This window comes from Elephas maximus, chromosome 4, assembly GCF_024166365.1.
Source record: "Elephas maximus indicus isolate mEleMax1 chromosome 4, mEleMax1 primary haplotype, whole genome shotgun sequence".
Lineage (NCBI taxonomy): Eukaryota > Metazoa > Chordata > Mammalia > Proboscidea > Elephantidae > Elephas > Elephas maximus.
The window spans coordinates 166,693,039-166,720,723 of NC_064822.1; the positions used below are offsets into that span (position 1 = coordinate 166,693,039).

The 27,685-nt window shown below is 39.1% G+C and overlaps 1 protein-coding gene across 4 annotated transcripts in view; it reads left to right on the top strand.

Moving 5' to 3' along the window:
* The window catches only part of NR1H4 (nuclear receptor subfamily 1 group H member 4), a 95,973-nt gene extending 68,556 nt beyond the window's left edge, over window positions 1–27,417 (top strand). For all 4 annotated transcript variants that reach the window (XM_049884152.1, XM_049884153.1, XM_049884154.1 and 1 more), the window contains 5 exons: window positions 701–799; window positions 1,127–1,226; window positions 10,852–10,998; window positions 24,981–25,094; window positions 27,097–27,417. In XM_049884152.1, coding sequence (XP_049740109.1) covers window positions 701–799; window positions 1,127–1,226; window positions 10,852–10,998; window positions 24,981–25,094; window positions 27,097–27,335 — 699 coding nt within the window. In that variant the 3' untranslated portion in view covers window positions 27,336–27,417. The remainder of the gene's footprint in view (window positions 1–700; window positions 800–1,126; window positions 1,227–10,851; window positions 10,999–24,980; window positions 25,095–27,096) is intronic.
* The last annotated feature ends 268 nt before the right edge of the window (window positions 27,418–27,685 follow it).

The window sequence follows — 27,685 nt, forward strand, 5'->3', positions numbered from 1 at the left end:
TCATCAATAGCACTTTGGGAGAAGGAAGCAGAGTTGACAAAATTATTTACTCTTTAAAAGGTGTTAAGGGAGAAAGTAATATTTGGGGTCTTAATTGTCCAGATCGATGACTCTCTAGGGCTCAGAAAATTTTCCTATAAAAGGCTAGCTATTTTAGGCTTTGCAGCATATGGTCTCCATTAACACTAGTCAACTCTGCCATTATAGTGTGAAAGCAGAATAGACAATATGTGAACGAATGAGTGTGGCTGTGTCCCAATAAAAGTTTATTTACAAAAAACAGGTGGATTTTGCCCGTGGTCTGTAGTTTGTCGACCCCAGCTCTACATGAATACCCTTAGACAGACTGTCTACTTTTTCTGTGGGAACATCATTTCCTTAGTAGTGATTAAATCTTGAACTTTCACTGAACTTATCTGTGACTGGGCTTAAAATGTTTCATATCTAGACTAATTGTTATTCCCAAGAAATACATGAAAGAAACAACTTATCTCCATTTACAAATAGGAAAATGAGTCACTAAATGCGATATGGCTTGCCCAAGGGCATAGAGAAAGCACCAGAGCCCATAGTTGCAGCCATATTTAGGGCTTTTCTTTATGAATTTCTACAACTGGTTCACTTCAGATGAATGCATACATAGGAAGGATGCCTTATTATCACCCTAACACTAACACCTTTTATTTTCTTGCCAGTGTAGGAGAAAACTGAGCTCACCCCAGACCAGCAGAATCTTCTACGTTATATTATGGATTCATATAGCAAACAGAGGATGCCTCAGGAAATAACAAATAAAATTGTACGTAAAATATCTGAAAAGACACGGGATTAAAGTTAACATTTTACAACGTTGGAGGTGGAACTTATACATGAATATCTTACTTCGAAATGATTAGCAATGAGAATTACAGTTATACATTTAAACTTTTGGCAGCATTAAACAGAGTATGGAGTCTCCCATCTATCTTGGTAATAATAGTTGCTCTCCAAGGATCTGGGAAATATGAGCTGGGTCTTTACATTTTATGAAGAGGCTTTGTAACCTTGTTCTTCTTTAGTCTCATGATTTTATATTATTTGTCTTTTAATACTCATTAATCATTTGTTTTTTTTTCTTAAAATTTAGTTAAAAGAAGAGTTCAGTGCAGAAGAAAATTTTCTCATTTTAACTGAAATGGCTACTACTCATGTACAGATTCTTGTGGAATTCACAAAAAGGCTGCCAGGTATGTCAACATATCGTTATTTCTCTATCATTCTTGTGACATTCAAACGGGAGGGTCTGCTAATTGTAAAATCAGAATCACCTCACCTAGTTTAAATTAATGTATCTAACGACCATAGACACGAAATGTTAGAGCCAGAAAGGATCTTTAAAATAAAGTCTATTAATTCTTCCAAACTGATAAAGAAATTGAAACTTTGCAAAGTTGTCATTCACACATTTATTCATTCAATAAGCATTTGTTGATATCTACCATACACTAAGCACCATTACTTTCAAGGATAGTGATTAAAAATATATGTACAAAATGCTCTTTGAGCAGAGAAAAACGAGTTGCTAATTTTGTCTGGGAAAGACAGGGAGGATTCAGAGAGGGTCTGTCTTAGTTATCTAGTGCTACTGTGACAGAAATACCACAAGTAGGTGGCTTTAATGAACAAATTTACCTTCTCACAGTAGAGGAGGCTAGAAGTTTGAATTCACAGTGCTGACTCTAGAGAAAGGCTTTCTGTCTCTTGGCTCTGGGGGAAGGTCCTTGTCTCTTTAGCTTCTGCTTCCCGGGTCCTTGGAGATCTCCATGTGTCTTGGCATCTATCTTACCCCATCTCTGCCCCTTTCGTTTGCTTCTTTGATATTTTATATCTCAAAGGAGATTGACTCAAATACACCCTACAGTAATCCTGTCTCATTAGCATAACAAAGGCAATACGTTCCCAAATGAGATTTTAACCACAGGCCTAAACCAAAAACCAAACCAAACCCAGTGCCATCGAGTCGATTCTGACTCATAGCGACACTATAGGCATAGAGGTTAGGATATACAACACATATTTTCAGGGAACACAGTGCAGTCCATAACATTACATCCTTTGGTTCCCCAAAATTCATGACCTGCTGTATACAAGACACATTCACCTCATTACATCACTCCAAAAGTCTTAAATCAACTCCAAGTCCAAAATCTCATCTTCTGAATCATCTAAATCAAATATGGGTTAGACTTTAGGTGTACTTGATCTTGGGGCAAAATTCCTCTTCAGCTGTGAACCTGTGAAATCTAGATTACAAGCTACTGTTTCCAAAGTACAAGGTGAAACAGGCACAAGGTAGACATTTCCATTACAAATGCACAAACCCAGCAGAACAATTTGCATTAGCTCTCAAGACTTGAAAATAATCTTCTGTTAACTAAGACCATCAAGGCAATGGCCCTGGCCCCCAGACTCTAGGTGTTGGCCATGTTCTCTGGATTCTAGGTGGAGGCCCCTCAGCCTTCGACTTCAACTCCCCCTTCCAGGCCCACTGGGGTGGCAACTCAGCTGCCTCAGGTTTGGGCAACCCCATTCTCCTAATCCATCTGAGAGGTGACCCCACCCTCTCAGCCCCAGCAGGCCTCGTTCTTCTGCCTCTTGGGCATGGCAGCCCTGCCCCCTCAGCTGTGGGTGGTGGCTCCATGCCCCTGGCACACCTTAATGGCAACCCCATGCTCCGGAACTGAATGGGCAAAGATCTGACTCTTTGAAACCCAGGAGGTTGTAGCCCCACATTTTGAGATCCAGGACCCCATGGCCCCACACTTGGAAATCAAGAAGCCCCTGCTCCTTCTGCTGTCTGAGCTGTTCCAGGGATGGTCCTTTTCTTTTCTCCGAGGATGAAAGATGTAATTCCTTTGGCCTGTTTCCTGCCAGTAGAATACCAAGAGGCAGAAAGTGTTCTTTCTTTTTGTTCTTTCTCTGTCCCCATCAGTCTAAGCCGACAGGTTTTCTGATGTGGCAGTTGACTAGATCCTTCAATTACGGGCTTAATCTCTTTACCAAAAGATTGTGTAACCACATCTTTGGTGAACATTCTAGGATACATGTCCTTAGTTTGTACAACAGAATCTTTAAATTTTGTTTTATTTTGCACAGTTTAAGTTCATCTCTTTCCTCTCACATTTTACTATAAGCAGCAAGGAGAAACTGCACAGCCCCTTTAAAATTTTGCTTAGAAATCTCCTCAGCCAAATATTCAAGTTCATCACTTAAAAGTTCTACTTTCTATCAAACATTTGAAAATAATTCAAACAGGTTCTTTGTTACTGCATAAAAAGCCTCTCCCTTCCTCCACTGTCCAATCACATCCTTATCATTTTTCTAAAGCCTCACCAGAAGCACATTTAACATCCACATTTCTAGCAACATTCTGTAACGGACACCATATATATTCTCTAAGATAATAAAGACTTTCTCTATAGCTCTCCTCACTTCCTTCTGAACCCTAATCAGAATTGTCTTTTACATCCATAGTTCTACCAACAGTCTCTTCAAGGCAATATTGGCTTTTAGGCATCTTAAAACTCCCCCAGCCTCTACCCATTACCCAATTCCAAAACTGCTTCCATATTTTAGGTATCTGTTAAAGCAGCACCCCACTCTTGGTACCAAATTCTGTCTTAGTTATGTAGTCCTGCAATAACACAAATATTACAAGTGGATGACTTCAACAAATTGAAATTTATCTTCTCACAGCTTATGAGGCTAGAAGTTTGAATCAGAGCACTGACTCTAGGGGAAGACTTTCTCTCTGTCAGCTCTGGAGGAAGGTCCTTGTCTCTTCAGCTTCTGTTTCCTGGTTCCTTGCAGATCTCCAAGTATCTTGACATCTATTTACCCTATCTGAGCTGCTTTCCTCTGCTTGTTTAATCTCAAAAGAGATTGACTCAAGACACACCCTACACTAATCTGGTCTCATTAACATAACAAATACAACTCATTCCCAAATGGGATTTTAATGACAGGCATGTTGTTGTTGTTGTTAGGTGCTGTCTAGTCAGTTCCAACATATAGCAAGCCTATAGGACAGAGTAGAACTGCCCCATAGGGTTTCTAAGGAGCAGCTGGTGGATTTGAACTGCCAAAATTTTGGTTAATAGCTGAACTCCTAACCACTATGCCACCAGGGCTCCAATGACAGGCATAGAGGTTAGGATTTACAACACATATTTTTGGGGGACACAATTTAATCCATAACATGGCCATATTTGAGTTGTGTCTAAAAGAAAATGGAGTTTTCAAGGTGACATGAAGGAGAAGGGACATTCCAAGTAAAAAAGCTTACTTGTGTGAATATAAAGATGCATAAACAAGAGTGGGATTATTAAAGATGAGAAAGAAAATTCAGTGTGACTGGTATTCAGGGGTGCCTCAGAAAAAAAGGCTTGGCAATCTGCTCCCAAGGTCACAGCCATTGAAAAACCTACTGAGCATAATTCTACACTGATACACATTGGGTCACCATGAGTCAGAATTGACTTGACGGCAATGGTTTGATTTTGGAGAAAAAACTTCTTCAATGTGTCTGGATAAAAGGTAAACTTTGTGCCAGACTGATAATGTACTTACTAGGGAATTTAATCCTTGTCCCCTGGATGGTAAAGAGTTTCTGGTGAGTTTTAATCAGATGGTAGAGAGGGAAGTAATCAGATTTAGGTTGTAGAGACATGGCTTTGTCAGGTTTGCTTATGATATATTTGGATAAGGAGGGACTTGAGGCAGATCAGTTGGCATGCTACTACACCAGTCCAGGATAACCACCAAAACCAAAACGGTTGCCATCAAGTAGATTCTGACTCATAGCAACCCTACTGGACAGAGTAGAACTGGCCCACAGGATTTCCAAGGAGCGCTTGGTGGATTTGAACTGCTGACCTTTTGGTTAGTAGCTATAGCTCTTAAAGTCCAGGCTAGAAGAATTGAAATAAAGCAATAGCAGTAGGAGAGAGAATAGAAAACAAAATGAAGAGAGATTCAAAAATTAATAGGGCTTGATGAACAATTTTATGTGTGGAGTGAGATAGATGGATTTATCCACAGCCATTCTGATAGATGGTGGCAATACAGAAACTAGAACGTAGGAGGTGAGTCTTTTCACCTCATTGTCAATGCTGTCCCAAACCAATAGGTTTAAGTCAATTTAGTGTTTTTCAAAAATATTAGTATATTAGAAACCCATGGTTTAGAAGATTAGAATAAATACCTTTTTTTATTACAGCATGTTGTGTTGTTGTGCACCATTGATTTTGACTCATAGCAACCCTATAGAACAGAGTAGAACTTCTCCATAGGGTTTTTAAGCTCCGGTGGTCCAGTTGTCAAGTGCTAAGACTGCTAACCAAAAGGTTGTTGTTGTTAGGTGCCATTGAGTCGAGTCTGTTCAGACTCATAGTGACCTTATGTACAACAAAATTAAACACTGCCAGTCCTGTGCCATCCTCACAATTATTGTCGTGCTTGAGTCCATTGTTGCAGCCACTGCATCCATCCATCTCATTGAGGGTCTTCCTCTTTTTCACTAGCACTCTACTTTTCCAAGCATGATGTCCTTCTCCAGGAACTGATTCTTCCTGATACCATGTCCAGTGTATGTGACACGTATTCTTGCCATCTTTGCTTCTAAGGAGCATTCTGGTTGTACTTCTTCCAAGACAGATTTGTTCATTCTCTTGGGGGTCCATGGTATATTCGATATTCTTCACCAACATCACAATCCAAATTGTAGGCAATTCAGATCCACCAGCCACTCTTTGGAAACTCTATGGGGCAGTTCTACTCTGTGCTATAGGGCCTGTATGAGTTGGAATCAACTCAGCGGCAAAGAATTTTTTTTTTTTTTTTAAATCTTTACTGGAGCAGATCATTAGGTCTTTTCTCTTGCAGAGCCGCTGATGGGTTTGAACCACCCACCTTTCAGTTAGAAGCCAAGCACTTAACCATTGCACCACTGGAGTTCCTATAATATATTAACACAACACTGTAATTTTAAATTACAGAAGGTAACTTTCTGACATAAGATTTTATTATATTTTAATTAGGCATGGTATTACTTTATTAAATGTGTCACAGATGAACACAAGTCTATGTGGTCGTTGTTGTTATTGTTAGGTGCTGTCCAGTTGGTTCCAACTTATAACTACCCTACGTACAACAGAACAAAACACTGGCCAGTCCTGCGACATCCTCACAATCATTGCTATGCTTCAGCCTATCATTGCAGCCACTGTTGTCAAACCATTTTGTTAAGGGTCTTCCTCTCTTTCATTGACCCTCTACTTTACCAAGCATGATGTCCTTCTCCAGGGACTGGTCCTTCCTGATAATTTGTCCAAAGAACATGAGATGAAGACTCACCATCTTTGCTTCTAAGGAGCATTCTGGCTGTACTTATTCCAGGACAGACTTGTTTGATCTTCTGACAGTTCATGGTTTATTCAATATTCTTCATCAACACCATAATTCAAATGCATCATTTATTCTTCGGGCTTCCTTATTCATTGTTCAGCTTCCACATGGATATGAGAAGATCGAAAATACCAAGGCTTTGGTTAGGCACACCTTAGTCCTCAAAGTGGCATCTTTGCTTTTTAACACTTTCAAGAGATCTTTTGCAGCAGATTTGCCCAATGCAATATGTCCTTTGATTTCTTGACTATTGCTTCCGTGGGTGTTGACTGCGGGTCCAAGTAAAATGAAATCCTTGACAACTTCAGTATTTTCTCTGTTTTTCATGGTGTTGCTTACAGTTCAGTTGTGAGCATTTTTGTTTTCTTTATATTGAGGTATAATCCAGACTGAAAGCTGTAGTCTTAGATCTTCACCAGTAAGTGCTTCAAGTCCTCTTTGCTTTCAGCAAGCAAGGTTGTGTCATCTGCATAATGGAGGTTGTTAATGAGTCTTCTTCCAATCCTGATGCCCCATTCTTCTTCATATAGTTGAGCTTCTTGGATTATTTGCTCAGCACACAGATTGAATAAGTATGATGAAAGGATACAACCCTGACACACATCTTTCCTGATTTTAAACCATAAAGTATCCCCTTGTTCTGTTTGAAAGACTGCCTCTTGGTCTATGCACAAATTCCTCATGAGCATAATGAAGTGTTCTGAAATTCCCTTTCTTCTCAATGTTATCCATAATTTGTTATGATCCACAGAATTGAATGCCTTTGGATAGTCAATAAAGCACAGGTAAACATCTTTCTGGTGTTCTCTGCTTTCAGCCAAGATCCATCTGACATCAGCTATGATATCCCTTATTCCACATCCTCTTCTGAATCCAGATTGAATTTCTAGCAGTTCCCTGTTGATATGCTTCTGCAATCACTTTTGAATGATCTTCAGCAAAATATTTCTTGTGTGTGATATTAATGATATTGTTCGATAATTTCTGCATTCTGTTGGATCACCTTACTTTGGATTGGGCACAAATATGGATAGCTTCCAGTAGGTTGACCAGGTAGCTGTCTTCCAAATTTCTTGGCATAGATGAGAGAGCACCTCCAGCACCGCATTCGTTTGTCGAAATATTTTAGTTGGTATTCTGTCAGTTCCTGGAGCCTTGTTTTTTGCCAGTGCCTTCAATGTAGCTTTGACTTCTTCCTTCAATACCATTGGTTCTTGAATATATGCTGCCTCCTGAAATGGTGGAAAATCGACCAACTCTTTTTGGTATAGTGACTTTCATCTGCTTTTGATGCTTCCTGCTTTGTTTAATATTTTGCCCCTAGAACTCTTCAATACTGCAACTCGAGGCTTGAGTTTTTTTCTTCAGTTCTTTCAGCTTGAGAAATGCTGAGCATGTTCTTCCCTTTTAGTTTTCTAACTCCAGATATTTGCCCATTTCATTATAATACTTTGTCTTCTCCAGCTGCCTTTTGAAATCTTCCATTCGGCTCTTTTACTTTATCATTTCTTCCATTTGCTTTAGCTGTTCTACATTCAAGAGCAAGTTTAAGAGTCTCTTCTGACATCTATTTTGATCTTCCATGTCTTTTTAAGAGCCGTTTGCTTTCTTCATGTATGATGTCCTTGATGTCATCCTATAGCTCATCTGGTGTTTGGCCATTAGTGTTCAATGCATCAAATCTACTCTTGAGATAATATCTCAATTAAAGTGGGATATACTCAAGGCCTTCCTAGTCTGTCTTAGTCTGGAAACTCAGCTGAAACCTGTCCACTGCTGGTATTTGAAATCCTGATGGCATAGTTTCCAGCATCACAGCAACAGGAAAGCCGCCACAGTATGACAAATTGACAGATGAGTGCTGGACACGTCTACATAAAACTCATAAAAGCAAGAAATATAATGTTTTTGGCCATGTATGGGAAAATAATTTTCAGTTCAAACAGTCACTTGGTCATAAACCAAGAAATAATCAAAGAGAAAAGATATCAAAGCAACAATATGTTACACATCTCTTTACTCCCAATACTTTGCCCAGTTCTGAGAGATGGAAAGAGTACAATCAATATGTGTTCAATGAGTAAAAAAAAAAAAAAAATCAGTTGCCATTAAGTCAATTCCAACTCATGACGACTACCTGTGAGTCAGAATACAACTGTTCTCCATAGGTTTTTCCCGAATACAACTGTTCTCCATAGGTTTTTCCCAGGTGCCTTTGGGTGGACTTGAACCACCAACCTTAATCTTTAACTTTGCTCTCCTTTTTAAGTTCCCAGTGCCATTTAATCTTTTCCTAAACCATTTAGACCCTGATGGCATTAGTTTACCTCTGTTTGTGTAAACGCGTGTGTGTACATGCAGACACGTACATGTGTGTTTTATTTCCCATTTATTCATTCAATTATTCAACAATAATTTTTGAGTACTTATTACTTGCTAGGTGCTGGGGATACAGTCAAGAACAAAACAAAGTTCTGCCCTTAAGGATTTTACAGTCCAGTACTCAGGTAGTGGTAAAAGCTTGAACAAAAATAAAGTACGTGGGGACTAATTAGTAGTGGAAAGTACTGCTTTAGGGAGGCTAACCTATAGAGTCACAGTGAGTCACAGTGAGTTGGAATCGGCTTGCTGGCAATGGGTTTGGGCTTTTTTTTTTTTTTTTTTTTTTAACCTTGGAGCAGAAACCTGAATGCAGTGAGGGAGTGGGGCATAGGGGTATTTGGGGAAGAGCATTCACCCTTGAAGCAGAAGTGGGTTGTGTGTTCAAAACACAGACAGGAGGTCAGTGTGTCAGGAGCACAATGATTGAGGAGGAGGAGGAGGAGGAGGAAGAAGAGGAAATGAGGTTAGCGAGGCAGCCAGAGACTGTACCATTTTATAAAGGCTGTATTCATTTCTTAGGGGTGCTGTAACAAAATACCACAAATTGGGTAGCTTTAACATCTGAAATTTACTGTCTCACAGCTCTGAAGGCTAGAAGTTCAAATCAACATGTCAGCCAAGCCATGATCCCTCCAAAGTGTATAGGAAAAGATCCTTTCTTGTCTTTCCCAGCTTCTGGTAGCCCCAGGAGTTCTTTAGCTTGTAGATGCATGGTCAAATGGCCTTCTTTTGTCTGTCTGTCTCTCTGTGTCTCTACTCTTACATAAGGACACCACTCAGGTTGGATTAGAACCAGTCCTACTCCATATGACCTCATGTTAACTGACAACATCTTCAAAGATGTTGTTTCCAAACAAGTTACTTTCACAGGTACTGGAGGTTAAGACTTCAATATATGTTTTGGGAGACACAATTCAACCTATAACACCAGGTAAAGAATCAAACTGTGTTTTTGTAGTTATTAGGTACAAATCTTTTGGGGGGGACACAATTCAATCCACAACAAAGGCCTTATAAGCCTGGATAAGGACTTTGGATTGCCCAGGCAGTGTTATAGTCCTTTCCTTCATTTTGGAATTTTTTTCTCATATTTCTGTGGTTTTCTCTATTCTCATCATACAGTGCTGAGCTCAGAGTAGATACCTCAACATGACTTTATTGGTTTTGAAGGAAAGTGCTACCTATTCTCCAGATTAACAGAGGTTTCATGAGTCAACCAAACAGCCCTCAAACCTCAAGTTTCACATAAAGATTTTTCTGTCTATGGATGCTGCCATTCTACAAAGTTGACCCTATTACACCAGTTGAGACTGAAATATTTTTTCAAAGAGAATTGGTCTGCCTCCAATTTCTGAGGATTGCTTCATTTTCATCAGCTTGCTTCCTCCATATGTGTGTGTGTGTCCTTGGGTGGCACAAATGGCTTGCCCTCCACTAGTAACCTAAAGGTTGGTGGTTTGAACCCACCCAGTGGTGTGCCACGGAAGAAATGACCAGCAATCTGCTTCTGTAGATTTTATAGCCAAGAAAACCCTATGAAGCAGTTCTACTCTGTAACACATGGGGTCACCATGACACCATGAGTTGGACTCAACTGTATGTGTGTGTGTGTGTGTGTGTGTGTGTGTGTATAAAATGATGTGTGTGGCCTAACATCTCCTCTTGCCCAACTTGTTCAATAATCCCTACTCAATGAAAATAAAAAACCAAACAAAAACCCATTGCCATCAAGTTGATTCTGACTCATAGCAACCCTATAGGACAGAGTAGAACTGCCCCATAGAGTTTCCAAGCAGCACCTGGTGGATTCAACCTGCTGACCTTTCGGTTAGCAGAAGTAGCACTTAACCGCTATGGCACCAGGATTTCCAATTTGGTGAATGTAATAGATTCTCGTTGACTCAGCTTGACTGTCTAAACTTAAAACAGTCACAAAATCACTTTATGAGGATGATGGTGATGATGGAAAATTGTTATAGAGTATTCACAGCTCCTTAATACTGATTTGATTATCATATTTATCAGGATTTCAGACTTTGGACCATGAAGATCAGATTGCTTTGCTGAAAGGGTCTGCAGTTGAAGCTATGTGTCTCCGTTCGGCTGAGATTTTCAATAAGAAACTTCCAGCTGGACAGTCTGACGTACTGGCAGAAAGAATTCGAAACAGTGGTAAGTGGTTTGGTTAAGGGTAAAAGGGTTCTGTTTTGTTTTCTGTAAGTAAGGATTCATATTGTGCTATGAAAGCAGGGCTCATGCTTATCTTACAAAACATTGTATGCCTATTGTGTTGGGCACAGAGAATGGCTCTCAAAAAATGTATTGAATAGATGAGACTTTTAAAGGCTTTATTCAAAAAGCCCTGTTGCAATAGAAAAATAGGAAAAATACTCTTTTCACTGTATTGGGATGAAGGGTTAAAGGACGACTTTTTTTAAAAAATTGGAAAATTAAACTGATTTTTTTTTTAAGCATAAAAGAACTGGATTATTCAGCCTAGAAAAACACTCATTTATTCAAAACCTCCAGGTATGAAGGACTAGATATTCAGCTATTATTCATGCTTATTCAAAGCAAAATATGATGAAATAATTACAGCAGCATTTATATATCATTTACTAGGTTCCAGACACTGTTCTAAATAGTTTACATATATTCTCTCATTAAATCCTTGCAAAAATCCTATGAAACAAGTACTATTATTGTTACAATTTTGCAGAGGAGGAAACTGAGACAGAGGTGAAATAACTTGCTGAGAGGCAGGCAGGAAGAAAGTTAGAATCCATGCTTCTTAACCACAGTGCATGTTGCCTCTCAGGAGACAAAATGAAACAATAGCAGGAGTAACTCAGTTTAATTTATTACAGAATAATACTAAGACAGGGAGGGTCAAGAGACATTGGAAGGGACTACCAGGATTTCTGTGTCATTTATCTGTGGAGAGTTTTAAAATTGGATACATTCTTATTTTCCTGAGAGAGTTTATATATTGGGGGGAGGGGAGGTGGGAGAGGGCAAATGAGATGAAACGGCTTCTCAAGAGCTCCTTTACCTAAAGGACTTCTCAAGATCTTTTCTCTCTAAAGCGTTGTCTGGAATACATTTAAATAGTTTTAAAATCAGAGTTTTAAATGAGAGATTGGTTGGAGAGATTTCAGGTGGTTCTGCATCTGTGATATCAGTAAAACAACTTAAAAATTGAAAAATATTTTTCAACAGTCTTCCCATAGTCACTATGTTTTCTCCTCTTAATTGAAAACTGAGAATATAATTAGCATGACTGGTAGATTTAAAAACACACACTTATTAACACACATCTTATTTACATATCCATTGATTTATTAGTTCAACAAATATTTAAGGTTAAAAACATGGTGGTGGCAGTGAAGAGCTATTCCCTGCCCTTTAAGAAGCTTAGAGTCTAGTGAGAAGATAAGAGCCATACGTAAGTAATTACAATAAAATGTGGAAGAGAAGAACTAACCCAGAGGTGACTTCCCATTGGGAGGGTTCTGGAAAGGTTTTGTTGGTGTTTGAGCTGGGCCTTGAACGATGTTTGAATTGGATACCGAGGATGGAGGTGCAGAAAGAGGGGCTAGCAGAAACAAGGGGAAGAGAAAAGAAAGTTCAGGGTGTGCACACAAAAAAAAGGAATGTGTACTTGGGTTTGATCAGACTAAACGTAACATTCGAGGCAGAAAAAAGAAAAAATGCCAGAAAGGATGGTTGAGGGCCTTGAATGCTGTGCTAAAGATTTTGTTCTTCATTTCCTAAATAATGGGAAGACGTTTTAGATTTCTGAGCGGAGGTGGGAGAGCATGAAAACCATGCTTTAAAAGGCTACTTCTCTAGCAATGTTAGGATGTGGAGCTGACTTAGGAGGGGGAAGGTTTCAAGGATGTGATCCCTTGTGTTGGGAGAAATGGAGAGAAGGTGAAGGAACTGAGGTGTAGGTCACTGCAGCTTTTGCGCCCCTTGAAAGACATGTGGTCAAGAAATATGGATTCTAATATGGGCCTTAATTTCATGCAATGTGTGCATGTGTGCATGAGTGTGCACATGTATGCAAGTGTGTGCCTGAACGTACGTGTATGTGTGTGTGTGTGTCCAGGCTGGGGGTAAGGGAGAAGGGTTGAATCTGGTAACCTCCAAGGTACCATCCACTTGTATAAGACTTACTGCTTTTCTTCTCTTAACTCATTCAATCTTTCGGATGGATGCCTTAGCCAATCACTCTACCAGCTTCTTAAGTACCTTGTATTTAAAGCTACAAGCAGCAATTGACAATTCAACTTAGGAAAGAGTTAAAGGTTGCAAGCTGCTGAATTTTCATGCATATTAACTTAATTGTTAGCTTAGGCTATAGAATGTAAATTAGTGGTTCTCTCTCTATGAAGAAAATTAATGTGGATAAAGCCTCTTGGTCAGTTATTTGATCCTGACTTCTGTGCACTGGCAAGGTGCTCTCTTTAACAAAATCCATACATCAAAATCTAATTTTTTTAAAGCTAATGAAATAAAAAAGGGATGATGACTCATATGACAAAGTATTTTTTTTATTTTACAGACAGGTCTCTTTCACTGTCAAAGGATCCTGTTCTAGTGTGTGGTTTGGTTTGTACATCAAGAGGCAGTAATGATTAAGAGTGCTCTCTCTGGAATCTGGCTTGGATCTAGGCTCACTTTTTATTATCTCTAGGTCCTGTATTTTTTAAGCTATTGAAATAGGCCTATAACTAGTTTGATCTCTTTGAAATCATGTCTAAATTTAATATTTATCTCACATAGTCTCACCTGGATTTTCAAATTAGAAACTCCATAAGATGAGGACCACCTCTTTTTGACTCATATTTTACCCAGGCACTGAGCACATACCTGGCTTGTAGAGGCTGTTCAATAGAAATCGGTGGGATGAATAAATGAATGAATGAAGATCTGTCTGCAGCTATGAGTTTTGCCCCTTTATTTGCTTTTCAAACAATTCTTCCCCCAAATATCAGAGTAATTGGTATCCCCACTGGACAACTAACCAACTAAGCACCCTTTATCCAGACCTTACCTATAGTAGTTAATTTTGGGGACAGACGTCTCTGGCATTTGAAGGTAAGACAAGGAAAACACAGTTTGGGTTAGGAAGCACTGCTGTATTGTTTCTCCTTCTTCTCAAGGATGAGTCGTTTAAAGTTGATTTAGGTACCAGACAAAGAAAACTAGGGGCGCCATCACTACCATATGAACTGAAATGTTTTGAGTAGGGGACATCTTGAAGTGGAATTATCTAGCAGCTGTCTCATCTCTCTCTCTCTCCTGGGTGCTCAACTTCTATTTGTTCTCTTTGCTGGGTTCCATTAAATCCCCTGGGTCCTGAGCCAAGTCCAGTGTTTCCATTTCCATGATGATCTTCCCCAATGTGGCTGCAACGGAGACAATACCTTTTCACTCTGGTTCAGCCAAGGGAAAAAAAAGATTTTCTCAAAAAAGTTTACTGGAAAACTAAGAGGAAATTGTGAATGTTTATAAAAGGCACATATGCATAATACAAAAATCTATTAATCATAGTACTAAAAATTATCAATTATTCACTGTCTACTATGTGTCAGGCTCTATTCTAAGTGTTTGCGTGAGTTTGGGTTCCACATGAAGCAGGCACCAAGATAGGATCAGACTTTAAGAGATTAATTGGGGAAAATGCTTCCGAGGAATAAAAGGAAAATCACCCTCTCTGTTCCCATCTTACCCCACTGGCTACTTTTCCTCAGTTATTTTGCTGATTGCTCCATCACATCTGACACTCAAGGTTGTAGAGGCACTTGATCCTCACTCTTCTTTCTACTTGGTCCTCTTCTTTCTGAGTTCTATCCTGGCCACTGGCATTGGTAGTGAGATTGACAGTTCCCTAAGAGGTATCAGAACAAGCTTCTACTGGTTGTGAGAGTCATCCAATGAGAAGAGGTCAAGGACTAAGTCCTGGTAGATCCATTGGCATGTGTCAGGAGCTCTGAGAAAGGCCTGGGAATTACTAACAGGCAGACGACAAAGAAAGTGACAGAGTCATTCTAAGAGGGTTGCAGGAGGGCTTTCTACACAGAATCAGGATGCCATGAGAATGTATGTCAGGCAAAAGGAACATCTCAAGAGCATGCCATAGGAGCTGGGGTTCAAGGAAATATGAAAAAGCCCCAGGAGGACTCCTTAGAGCAAGATGGACTCCCCAACCTTAGTCAGGTGTCAAGACAAGGACCATCACCAGGAACAAGAACAGAGCCTATTTCCTAGAATTAGATACAATGTGGGACTTCCCACGGTTTCCTGAGTCTGAGGCGGGGCTGTTGCTGCTGGTGTGAGCAGAGTAGTTCTATCTATGAAGACGCAAGAACTCCAATGACAAGACCCAGCAGTGCTTACATTCAGTCTCCCTTGGGTTCTGGCTGTCCCATATTTCTGAAGCCTCTCTGTAACTGATGTATCAGCTACCTCCATCAGGCAGAAGCAAATGTTCTGTCTCTCCCATTTCATGTCTATTCCTTTCTAAAATTTAACACTTTCTAATATCTTTTTTTTTTTTCCTAAAGAACACCTTTAATTGATGAATCACTTGTACAGATGACTGATATCCCCAAAATCCTAAGAATACTTAACCCTTTCTGGCTCAGATTATCATCTCAGAATATATCCCCAGAGTTCTCAGATTGGAGTCTCCTTAGCCCTCCTCCTCTCCGTACAAGAACCTGAATCTGTTTAGAACCTTATTGTTTCCATTTGCCTCTGCCAATACCATAACTATCCAATAACAATGGAAGACCATTTCCACTGTGACCTTTATTTGTTTATCTTTTTACTCATTTTTTTTCCAACACTTTCACTGAGTACTTGCTATGGGCCAGATAATCCAAGAAGCTGGAGTATATGAAGAAGAATGAGGCACCAGGATTGGGGGAAGATGCATTAACAACCTGAGATATGCAGATGACGCAACCTTGCTTGCTGAATGTAAAGAGGACTTGAAGCACTTCCTGATGAAGATCAAAGACTTCAGTGTGGATTACACCTTAATATAAAGAAAAGAAAAATCCTCACAACTAGACCGATAAGCAACATCATGATAAATGGAGAAAAGATTGAAGTTGTCAAGGATTTCATTATACTTGGACCCACAATCAACACCCATGGAAGCAGCAGTCAAAAAATCAGAGGACATATTGCACAGGGCAAATCTGCTGCCAAAGACCTCTTTAAAGTGTTAAAGAGCTAAGATATCACCTTGAGGACTAAGATGCGCCTGACCTAAACCATGGTATTTTCAATTGCCTCATATGTATGTGAAAGCAGGAGAATGAATAAGGAAGATCAAAGAAGAGTTGATGCCTTTGAATTATGGTGTTGGTGAAGAATATTGAATGTACCATGGATTGCCAGAAGAACGAACAAATCTGTCTTAGAAGGACAGCCAGAATGCTCCTCAGAAGCAAGGATGGCGAGATTTCATCTCATGTACTTTAGACATGTTATCGGGAGGGACCAGCCCCTGGAGAAGAACATCATGCTTGGTAAAGTAGAGGGTCAGCAAAAAAGAGGAAGATCTTCAACAAGATGGCTTGACACAGTGGCTGAAACAATGGGCCCAAACAGCAATGATTGTGAGGATGGTGCAGGACCAGACAGTGTTTTCTTCTGTTGTACGTAGGGTTGCTATGAGTCGGAATTGACTCAACAGTGCCTAATAGCAACAACACGGGCCAGGTACACTGGGAATACAGAGATGAATAAGATAAAGTCACAACCTTCAAGGACTTTATCTTCTAGAGGGAATAGATATGAAAAGTAATAATTGCAATCGAGTATCATGAATAAATTAGGTTAGAGGTTTTGTTGCTGTAACAGAAACCAAAATTAATGTGGCTTAAGCAAGATATAAGTTTATTTCTATGTTGTAACATCTAGGCATAAGGAGAGCAGAGCTGGTAGGGCAGCTTTGCAGGGATAGGAACCCAGGCTCCCTCTGTCTTGTTGCTCATCCTTCCATAGCATGTTAATTTCATCCACATGGTCCACAATGGCTCACTACCATACTCACATTCCAGCTAGTGGGTAGGGGAAAAGAATGCCATATCCTTCCTGTAAGGGAATGACCAGCTGTGGCACACACAACTTCCACTCACATCGCCTGGGCAAGAACTTAGTTTCCTGGTTAAACCCAGATTCAGGAGAGACTGGGAAAGCAGTCTTTGTTCTGGGAAGTTTTATGCCCAGCTAAGATGCCTATTTCTACATTACAGAACACTGATTCTCAACTGGGATGACTTTGCCCCCAAGGAGTGATTTGGCAAGTCTGGAGACATTTTTGATTATCATGACTGGGGGAGGAAGGGAGGAATACTGCTGGCATCTAGTGCATAGACAACAGGGATGCTGCCAATCATCAGCCTCCCTCAGCAAAGAATTATCTGGTCCAAATTGTCAGTAGTGCCAAGGTTGAAAAACAAGCTGGGGAACAAGCAACAGTGTCTTCTACACGTGATAAATTCTGCAGTAAAGGTTTGTCAAGATGTACAGCAAAGTGGCACTTTATAGGAGATTTTTCTATCCATATATTGAGTGACTCATTCAACAAATATATGTTGAGAACTTACTTTGTGCCAAGCACTTTGTAGTTATTGAGGGTATGGAGATGAGAATATATGGTCTTTGTTCTCCAGGAACTCACAAACAAGTGGGGAAGGTAGACAACCAAATGATTCTAAATCAATGTGCAATGTAATAGGTAATATAAGGAAAGTATATATGCAAAATGAAATTGGAGCATAAAAGAGTCTTCCTGGGTGAGTCTACTTGGTGAATCAGGAAAGGGTCACCAACTTGATGATCAAATCATGGAGGATGATGAAGAACACCTCAAGCTACAACAACCCTGAGAAAGGCATCCCAAGCAGAGAAATAGCAAGTGAGAAGGCATGGTGGCATGAGAGAGCACCCATGTACAGGATGCACAAGTGACTTGATATTATTGGAAAATAATATTTATGAAGCTGAGAATGTAGTAAGTGCTGGATCGTGAAGGACACCAAATACCACAAAAGTAATTTAATGTAGCTTTTATAATTGGGAACCTTTGTAATATTCTGAGCAGACATGACATGACCATGGCTGTACCTTAGAAAGATCATTCTAGTAGTAACATGAAGGATGGTTTGGAGGGGTTGAAACAAGAAGCAAGGAGACCTGTAAAGATACTAATGCAATAATTAGGGGAGAAATGATGAGGGTCTTGCAGGTTAAAAATGTGTAATCAAAAAGAAAAAATACCTTGCTTGTAATTTCACAAGTTTCAAAACTCGTGATTCTGTAAGTTTCTGAAAAGTTCAAAAACGAATGCCTCTGGTTTATAATAAGGTACTTTCCCCAAATAGCAACCACATATTGTGACAATAAAAACCACCCAAACTCACATGCTGCCTTGTATTTTATTATCTATAATGATGCTCCCATTTATTAATATTTATGAATTTTCTTCTCCCTGTCAATTTCCAGAACACTGCCTCTTCCACACACCAAATAAAAACTTGATCTTGCAAGATGGCCTTTCAGAATAACTTTTTATTCTTATGCTAATATAACTCATTCTTATTTTTATTGTACATTTAATTCCAGAGTAACACAATTTCTCATAACCCTGTTTATGACTGCAGAACTCTTTACATAATATAATGTGAAATTTCTCTTCTTGTTTTTCAAATTCATACTCTTTTGTTCACTATTATTAAAACCGAACTACATACACAAAGATACTACCTCCTGAGATTCATTTACTTAATGAGGGTTACAATGTTTACTTATGTTAATTAAGGCTTCAGAAACATATGCCTGGCACAGCCTGTGGATAACTTGCTTCTACACAACTCTAATGCATCGATGATTTTATTCTTAAGGTAGTATTATAATGCAAACTATATTTTAAGCTGGGATATTTAATAAAAATAGGAATAATCATATGATACCCTGAAATATAATAGAATTAAAATTGTCTTGCTAACACTGAATGAGTTGACATTTTAACATTAGGGAAATAACTTCTCATAGACCAAGCCAACTCATTCTGCAAAGTCTTAATCAGAGGACATTCTGTTCATTTCAGTTATAAATAACCCCTGAAATATATAATTAAAAAATTTTTTGCTCCTTATGACAGACATATAACATAATCAATTCAGTATTTGTTGGAATGACAATATGTCTCACAACTTTAAATGTCTGTTAAACTAGGTAGTATTACGCTTTGCTAATTTTTGTGATCAAAGTGGTATTGTTTTGAGATGTACGTGAGCAAGGAATGCCATTGGGACAATGGTGCCATTCCACTGGTGCTAATAGGTTGTACCCTGACCTCTATTTCAACCACTAAACTCTACTCAGGGAGCCACTCGTGCCATACTGTTGGCCCTAAGGAAAAGCTGCCATCAGATTAGCAATTCAAAAAATAACTACTTTCAAAATGGAATAAATTTCCCCTTAGTCCCCCTTAGTCCTAGTGGCTAAAAAATATCCAGCCGGATTAGGTCTTACTGGTACATGAAGACATAAAATTAGCTCTTTTGTTGGGGTAGTTGTCAGTTAGTATGCTTTTGGCTGCAGGTAATAGAAAAATCCAAACCAATATGGCTTAAAAAGTAAGAAAATATATTAGCTCAAACAAGAAACCCAGAGGGAGTGTGACTTCAGAATTGGTTAATTCAGGCGTTCAACACAGCCTTAAGAACACAGGTTCCTTTCTTCCTACTGCTCAGCTATCCTTGGTGCATTGACTTTACCCTCAGGCTGGTTCTTCTCCTGGTCACCTGATCGCCACAAGAGTTTCAGGCATCCAGGCACAACAATGGCCAAAGGAAAAGGAGGCTGTCTCTTTTCAAGGATGGCAACCTTTCTTAGGAACCCCCCAGTACACTCACCTTCGATCTTATTGTCCAGAATTGCACCACCATCCCTGCCTACATCATCCTCTGACATGAGAATAACAATGGCTGAACCTTAGGCTGGAGTTGGGATCTGCCTCCTTACCCTACTAGTACAAAGCCATAGGGGAGTGTAGATGTGCTGTGTAGGCAATGGACTGAATTAGTTTCAGGAACCTAAAAGAGTTGGTATTATTGGTTCATAAGGAAACCGTTGAGATGGAGAGAGCTTAGGTTGAAAGGAAAGCAGGAGACAGACATAGCCTTGTATGCCATGTGGGCTTATATCTTTAACTTCTATGTTACGGGAGGATGTTGTCAGTTCTAGAAAAATCTCAGATTACATGGTTTTGAGAAAATAGTAACATTTTAAGGTTCTTGGTCTATCTTGAGACTGTTAATTATAAGTAATCGTATACCAGTTTTTGTTGAGTTGACTCTGACTCATGGTGACCCCATGTGTGTCAGAGTAGAAATATGCTCCATAGGGTTTTCAATGGCTGATTTTTCTGAAGTAAATTGCCAGGACTTTCTTCCAAGGAGCCTCTGGGTGTATTTGAATCTCCAACGTTTTGGTTAGCAGCCTAGCGCATTAACCGTTTGCACCACTAAGGGGCTCCAATTAACCGTAAAGAAGTATTTTAAAAAGCAGGAAATGTGTCTTATATAATATGCACCTGAACCTCTGGTTTATTTTTGCTTCCAATTAAGTCTAGGAAGTAGGAAACAGATGACATTTACATTTAAAATAACAACTTAGAGCAGCATAGTGTTAATTTTACCAAGTGATTATTCTCTAAAATATTTCTGATTATGGAAGAATTCATTTATCAATCACAGACCTCTTTTTTCAAAAAAGGAAAAACAAACGAGCAAGAAACAGAGGGGCAGAAATATAAACTGTTTTTCACATCTTTGAAATTTTTTCATGGTAAAATATTTGTGGTTAAGTTAGAAAATAGCCCCCCCTTGTGACCAAAGATCAGCTAATTGGTCCTAAGAGCAAAAAAAAAAAAAAATTAAGCAAACCTTAAGCAAGTCTCCACAAAGAAGGAAGCAGGAAAACAGGAAAAGGCTGTCCCCTTCAGGATGATGTTATTGTTACATTTCTTATGTTAGAAATTGCTGGTGCACTAGCACTTCAAATACATTTTTAATTTATGTTGGCGCAGTTAATTCTGATTATTGATTACTTCCAAAAGCAGATTTATATTTGATCTATCCTATAGTTTTTTTTTATAGGAAATTTTATTTTTAAAAATTCTTCTATTTATTTTTTTCTATGTTTACCCTATATTCTTTCTTGGCCCTCACAATCATGCAGAAGATGGAACGATCACAGTAAGCATTTTTTACCTAATTTTGCTTAAAAAGTACCAGCTGCAGTTAGATAGCCTTTGAAGGGTGAGTGGAGATTTAGAAAGACAAAGTACAAAATTAAATATTCACATACGATTTCTTAAAAACTAAATATTTTCAAGTCAGCTGGCTTAAATAAACCAAACCATAAACCAAACCCGTTGCCATCAAGTTGATTCCAACTCATAGCTTGAATAATATCCCCAAATTCTCATATGCTATTTAAAACAATGGCACAGTCTTTTTCGGCAACTAAAATTGAAAGGCGTAGTCCCCAAATGCTGAAGAAATCTTAAAGATTACCTTTTTTTTTTTTTTGAAGGTGATAAAGAACAACTCTACCAAGAAAATACAGATCATAATGTAGCTTTAGTACCTAGAAAAATACTGAAGCAATTCACCGATCAGACAACTTGTTTCATCCCTAGGAAATTGCAAACACATAACTTTGTGAAGACATAAGTATATGAACTTAATCTAACCAAGATCAAGAGGAACTGAAATTAAGATGAACTAATATGTTGATCCAATTCTCCCAAATAACAATAATAATATGTTATTATGATTATTTTCCTTAACATCTATTGACTGCTTACTATGAGCCAGACATTGTGCTAGGCACTGTACATACATTATCTCATATAATACTATTGTTATAATCTACATGTCACAGATGAAGAAACTAGGGCTTAGAGAGTTTAAGTAATGTGCCCCAGATCAAGCCATAGGGCCAGCTTTCAAACTCAGAGCAGGCTTACTAGCTTTTCATCACTATGTTTGCTGGAAAGTTGGACTGGTATTCTCAGACTCACCATACTCCAGCCCTCTGCATTTTACAATTGTATTTACTTTGGTTGTCGGTATTCAGCCCAATATGTAATAGCTGGATAAAGGGCTATTTTCCACATTACATAATCCTCAAATTATTCAACAAAGATGCTTTTCATTGAACTTACTGGGGTCAATCAAAAGTCAAAGGGGAGAAGACTGTGATATTTTGACTTGAGAAAGAAAGGCCAGTGATCCAACTTGGGAAGATTCTATAAGTTCTTGTAAAGGTGAGGATTTAGGCTTTCTGATTCGGTGAAGTATAACATGAAGATAATTGTACTCTTTGGCATCTGGAATCTGATTTTATTCTGGTTTGATTCAACCCAAGCATTATGACTCTAGGTCTGGTTGGGAAGGGATAGAGCAGCTTACTCTGGTCTGGACCAATCCTGGTAAACTCACCCTCATCTTAATTCACCCCTAAATCACATCGCAGTCTTTTTTTCTCCGTCTCAATAATTTCCCAGCCCGAAGCTCTTCAGGAGTGGAGCCATGCACAGAACAGGCACCAAACTAACTTGTTGAATGAGTAGAGGAAGTGACATAAAGGCATCTTAACGAATGAAGAGGAGTAACCTAGATAAAGGAGAAGGAGGATATTCCAAGTAGAGCGAAGAGCATGGATAAAAGCCTGGCAATGTGAAACTGTTGAGGGAATTCAAGTGGCTGAATATGACTTGAGCAAGGGCTGTGTGATAGAGAGGCAGTTCAGCTTATTAAAGTGAAGAGCCAGGACTCTAGAGCCTGCCAGCTTTGGTTTGAATCTTGACTCTACTCACCAGCTATGCGTCTTTGGGCATGTTACAGAACCTTTCTGTGCCTACCTCATGGGGTGTTAGAAATATTAATTGAGTTATAGCATAAGAAGTGCCTAGAACAGTGACTAAAACTTGATGAGTACTCAATAAATGTGAACTCCTACTATTATGTGGGTTGAGTATTGGGTGTTAAGATAGTCACAAAACAGGCCCTGAAGGTTCCTATTTGAAAAGAAAAACAATCAGAGCTTTACTTGAGGAGCTTTTGAAGGGTTGTGGGGAGACAGGGTATGATTTGAGGTTTAGGAAGGGATTCTGATATCTGCATAGAGGTTGGATTGAAGGGGATGGAATTGAAAAGGAAGAGCAGTGAGGACATGACAGCAGTAATCCAGATGAAAAGAGACGGGGGCTTACAGTAAGCCAATGTAAAGGGCAGTGGAGAGGAGAGGGTCAATTGAGTGAGAGTAACCAGGTAGGATCCACATGACTCAACACCTGAGTTAGACGGAGAAGTGACTCCCTCTTGTCAGGCCTGGGCAGCTGAATGAGTGAGGATGCCAATCACTGACAGAGGACTGGATTTGGAGAAAGATGGTGAGTTTAGCTCTGTAGATTGTGATTTTGATTTTGGACTTACTGAGTTTGAAAAGAGTATTGTTGTTGTTGTTAGATGCCATCGAGTCAATTTCGACTCCTAGCAAATCCATGTGACAAAGTAGAACTGCCCTGTAGCGTTTTCTAGGCTATAATCTTGATGGGAGATTGCCAGGTCTTTCTCTCACAACACGGCTAGGCAGGTTTGGACCACCAACCTTTCTGTTAGCACCTGAGATCTTAACCATTGTGCCATCAGGGCTCCTTTGGAAGACAATAAAAAAAACAAAAAACCAAACCCACTGCTTGTCGACTCGATTCCGACTCATAGCGACCCTACAGCCAAGTGGAAATGCCTGGTACACAAATGGAGAAACAGGTTTGGTACTTCTCAGAGAAACCAGAGCCCTTTAATAAGAACCCTAGCAAATTTATTAACTGGAGTTGTTTATACTTCTTGACTGAAAAGCAATAATTTTTTTGGTTATTTAAGATGCTACCTACGTCTCAATTATAGATATTAATATCAAAAAGATTAACTAAACCTCATTTAGATAATGGTGAAATTCTGAGATTCTTTTGGCAATTTAACAATCTTATCATTTATTGTGGAGCCCTAGTGGTGCAGTGGTTAAGCATTCGCTGCTAACCAAAAAGTCAGCAGTTCGAATCCACCCGCCACTCCTTGGAAACCCTACAAGGAAGTTCTACGCTGTCGTATAGAGTCGCTATGAGTCAGAATCAACTCGATGGCAAGGGGTTTAGTTTTTTTTAATAATTTATTTTCAGATATTAGTAGCTGAACTGAAGGTACTACTGAAATCAAAGACACGTAAATCATTGATTAGATTATACAGTATTTGAGGATTTTGTTAACTGATGTTCTTTGCAATGTCCTGCCTTTCTATTTCAATATGTGTATTTGGATGTAAATATTAACATATGTGTACATTAATTTTCTAGGGCTGCACTAACAAAGCACTACAAAATGGGTGCCTTTAAATAATGGGAATGTACTTTCTCACAGCTATGAAACCTAGAAATCCAAATCAATGTGTTAGCCGGGCCATGCCAGCTCCAAAGTCTCTAGGGACTTATCTCTCTCAGCTTCTGGTAGCCCCAGGAGTTCCTTTGGTTATAGAGGTATCCTTACACGGCCTTCTTTCCTGCCTGTTTGCCTCTCTCTATGCCTCTCCTTTTTTATAAGGACACCACCCAAATTGGATAGAACTCACGCTACTCCAGTATATTGTTGTTAGGTACCATCAAGTTAATTCCAACTCATAGTGACCAATGTGACAGAGTGGGAATGCCCCTTAGGGTTTCCCAGGCTATAATCTTTATGGAAGCAGACTGCCACATCTTTCTCCCACAGAGCCGCTGGGTAGATTTGAGCTGCCAATTTTTCAGTTAGCAGCCAAGTGCTTTACAGTTGCACCACCGGAGCTCCAATATGGCCTCACGTTTAACTGATAAGATCTTCAAAGACCCTATTTCCAAACAAGATTACATTCATGGGTACCAGAGGTTAAGACTTCAACATACTTTTTTGGGGAACACAAGTTAATCCATAATAGTGCATATATAAAGTGTTTATACTTTATCCTTTTTAATCATTCAAAATGTTACTATGCCACAGCAGTTTTTCAACTTTCTCTCACAGGTATCTCTGATGAATATATAACGCCCATGTTCAGTTTTTACAAAAGTATTGGAGAACTGAAAATGACTCAAGAAGAGTATGCTTTGCTTACAGCAATTGTTATCCTTTCTCCAGGTAATTTCCACATTACATTTTATATTTTATGCCGTTCAGATTTTTCTCAGTATAATAGTAATGTTGTTATTGAAGAAATTTTGGAAGACAGAGAGACATAAAGAAAAGCATAAAATGGCCTGAAATCCTACCACTCAAACTGAACTAACATTTTAGCGGATGTCTTCTCAAGCCTTTTTTCTAAACAGCATATTCATTCATTCAATAAATGCATGTTGAACACCTACTATGTACTAAACATGGTTCTAGATGCTGGGGATACAGCAATGAGGAAAACAGGCAGGATGGGCTTTTTAGTTGGGTGGGAGAGACGATAAATGAAGAAACAGAAATAATTTTCGAGGAGGCAGCAAGTGCTACACAAAACAAAGATAAGGATGTAAGGAAACAAAGTGGCAGGCGAAGGCTATTTTACTAACGGTCTAGGCAAGCCTCTTGAAAGGGCTGGCATTTGAGCAGGGACCTAAATAAAACTATATAATTTCTAACATAGTATAGAACATTCTCTACGTCTTTTTTTTTTAGCGGTTAGTAAAGTGATGATGGTAGTGATGATGGCACTAATTGTTGCTGTTAGTTGCTGTTGAGCCGATTCTGACTCATGGCAACCCATGTGTGCCAAATAGAACTGCTCCAGAGGGTTTTCAAGGCTGTGACCTTTTGGAAGCTGATTGCCAGGCCTTTCTTCTGAGGCTGAAGATCTGGGTGGGTTTGAACTGCTAACCTTTTGCTTAATAGTCCAGCATTTAACCATTTGCATCGTCCAGGGACTTCTTGTACCTTTTTTTTTTTTTTTTGAAGGTCACATTTCTTCAAAAGTATTTCCCCCAACATTAAAAAATTATATTGATAAAGTTTGTAGTAATGCATGCTTTATAGCCTATTGTATGGATGTACAGCAATTTATCATGTTTGGGTACTCAGAATGTTTCCTTTTTTTCAGCTTTAAACAATGTTGAAATGAACCCCTCCATGTATAAGTATTTTTAAATAATTTTGATAATCTGGGAGCAAGTGATGCCATGCTCATGATTTATAATGACTAGTTACAAAGTTAGCTTTAAGCAACTTTTATGCATGATAGTGAGGCAGAAACTACTCATTACCTTATTTGCTTTACCATGAAAAAAAATATTAAAAAAAAAGGAAAACTATTTGGCAGTAGCTATTAAAACTATGCATGCACATACCTAACGACCCAGTAATTCCACTCCTGGGAATATACCCAGCAGGAATGAGTGCTTAATCTATCCAAAGATGTGTACAGGAATGTTCACAGCAGCTTTATGGACAGGCAGAAACTGGAAACAATCCAAATGTCTATCAACGGTAGAATGAGTAAATTGTGCTAAACTCATGTAGTAGCATATTGTGTGGATGGCAATAAAAACGAATAACTGCTACATGCAACAACATGGATGCATCTCACAGATAACATGCTGAGCCAAAAAAGTCAGGCCGAAAAGTGCCCGCTGTGTGATTCAATTTATTTAAAGTTCAAAAGCAGGCAAAACCAATCTTAGGTGGTAGAGATAAGAACACGGGTTACCTTTGGAGGTGTGGATTGAAAGGAACCTTTAGGGAGCCATTTTGGGGGCTGTAAGTGTTCTGTGTCTTAACCAGTTGCGATTACGTGGGTATGAGCCAGTTGCCGTCGAGTCAGTTTTGACTCATGATGACCCAGTGTAGAACTGCCCCAAAGGGTTTTCAAGGAAGTGACCTTTCAGAAGCAGATCACCAGGCCTCTCTTTCAAGGCACCTCAAGGTCATTTCAAACTGCCAGCCTTTTGGTTAGTAGTCAAGCTCTTAGCCACTTCTGCCACCCAGGGGGCTCCACATGGGTAATAAATATGTAAAACTCATCAGGTTGAACACTTACAATTTGTATATTTTATGTGTACAACATTGATAAGTTACATCTCAAAAAAGCTAACATTGCTTCATTATACCCAATTAATACTTTTTTTTTTTTTTTGCCATTTTATTTTAAACTTGAAAACAGATAGGCAATACATAAAGGATAGAGAAGCAGTGGAGAAGCTGCAGGAACCCCTGCTAGATGTGCTACAAAAGCTGTGCAAGATTTATCAGCCGGAAAATCCTCAACACTTTGCCTGTCTCCTGGGTCGCCTGACTGAACTGCGGACGTTCAACCATCACCACGCAGAGATGCTGATGTCCTGGAGAGTGAATGACCACAAGTTCACCCCGCTTCTCTGTGAAATCTGGGATGTGCAGTGATGAGGGTGCGGCGAAGGGGCTGGCTCGCTATTTCCCTCATCATAGAAGTCCGATGTATAACTTCCCTTCGTTTCACCCCAGAATCTGGATGCATATTTATGTAGTAATTACATAACTTCCACAATTGTAAATATGAGGCTAGATAGAATTACATTCTCTGCATTGCATTTTACAAGGCTTCAGGGAATCCTTTGTTCTTATTGGCATGCCCTGTTTGCCTAATTAAATTGATTGTTACTTCAATTCTATTAAAAGAGGCAAAAATCTCATTTTGCTCTTCACGTTACCTTATTGCATACATTTTGTTGAAGAGTTGTGTTCAACATTAGCAATAAACCAAACATGATGAC